General features: G+C 68.0%; 1 protein-coding gene across 1 annotated transcript in view; it reads right to left on the reverse strand.

Annotated features, from left to right (window-relative positions):
• Positions 1 to 850, reverse strand: part of GPR179 (G protein-coupled receptor 179) — a 7,483-nt gene extending 6,633 nt beyond the window's left edge. The window contains exon 1 of the mRNA XM_032449359.1: positions 11 to 850. Within this exon, the coding sequence (XP_032305250.1) occupies positions 11 to 781 (771 nt within the window). The 5' untranslated portion in view covers positions 782 to 850. The remainder of the gene's footprint in view (positions 1 to 10) is intronic.
• Positions 851 to 856: the final 6 nt, after the last annotated feature.

Here is an 856-nt window from a genome sequence, read left to right on the forward strand (position 1 = left end):
CTCACACTCACTTGAACTCAGGGCTGAGGTCGGGCTTCAGCCCATAGAAAGCAGCGGACAGAGCGACGGCCCAAACGGGCACGAACTTCCCATCACGGCACTCCAGGAACGGCTGCGACCACCGCACATGGCCCGGCCCCGCCACGTACCCATCACCCCGCAACCACTTGGGGGTCTCCATGGATCTCAGGTCGTTGCTCAACACCCGTTTACGAAGCGGAGGACCCCGTCGTTCCCGCAGCTCCGCCACCCATTCACCATCCGAGCTGCGGTTCCCCGGAGCGGACACGTCCCGCAGGTGAATCTCCCCGTCGGCTGCCGTAGCTTGAAGCACCAGCCGTGGGGAGGGGGCTGCAGGGTGGGCGTCCAGAGCCAGCAGGGAGCGGCGAGCCCACGGGTGCCCCCCGGCCAAGCTGCGGGTCAACGCCTGGTACCACTCCACGTCCTCGGCCACGCTGGACTCGCGGAGATCGTTTCCCTGCAGCAACATGTTGAGGAAGTTGGCGGCCTGGGTCAGAGCTTCGGGGGCGGCCCTTAAAGCGGCTCGTAGCGTTTGGGGGGGGTCTGGAGCCGGGGGTCTCAGGGCGGCGCTGCGGCTGCAGTTGGTGAGAGCCAAACTCCGCACATCGCCCGTCCGTAGGAAGGAAAGAGCAGCCGAACCCTCCGGGTCCGTCGTGGGGTCGTCGGGGGGCGGAGGAGCCCCAGCCCGAAGCGATAGAAGCAGCAGGAGGAGGAGGAGGAGGAGGAGGAGGGAGGTCGGAGCCCCCCCCGGGGGGGTCATGGTGGCTCGGTGCCCGGAGCTCGAGCTCCGACCGCCGCCCGCTTTTCCTCCTTTGGCAGAACGTCACGGCCCCGC

The sequence above is a fragment of the Coturnix japonica genome, chromosome 27 (genome assembly GCF_001577835.2).
Source record: "Coturnix japonica isolate 7356 chromosome 27, Coturnix japonica 2.1, whole genome shotgun sequence".
Taxonomy (NCBI): Eukaryota; Metazoa; Chordata; class Aves; order Galliformes; family Phasianidae; genus Coturnix; species Coturnix japonica.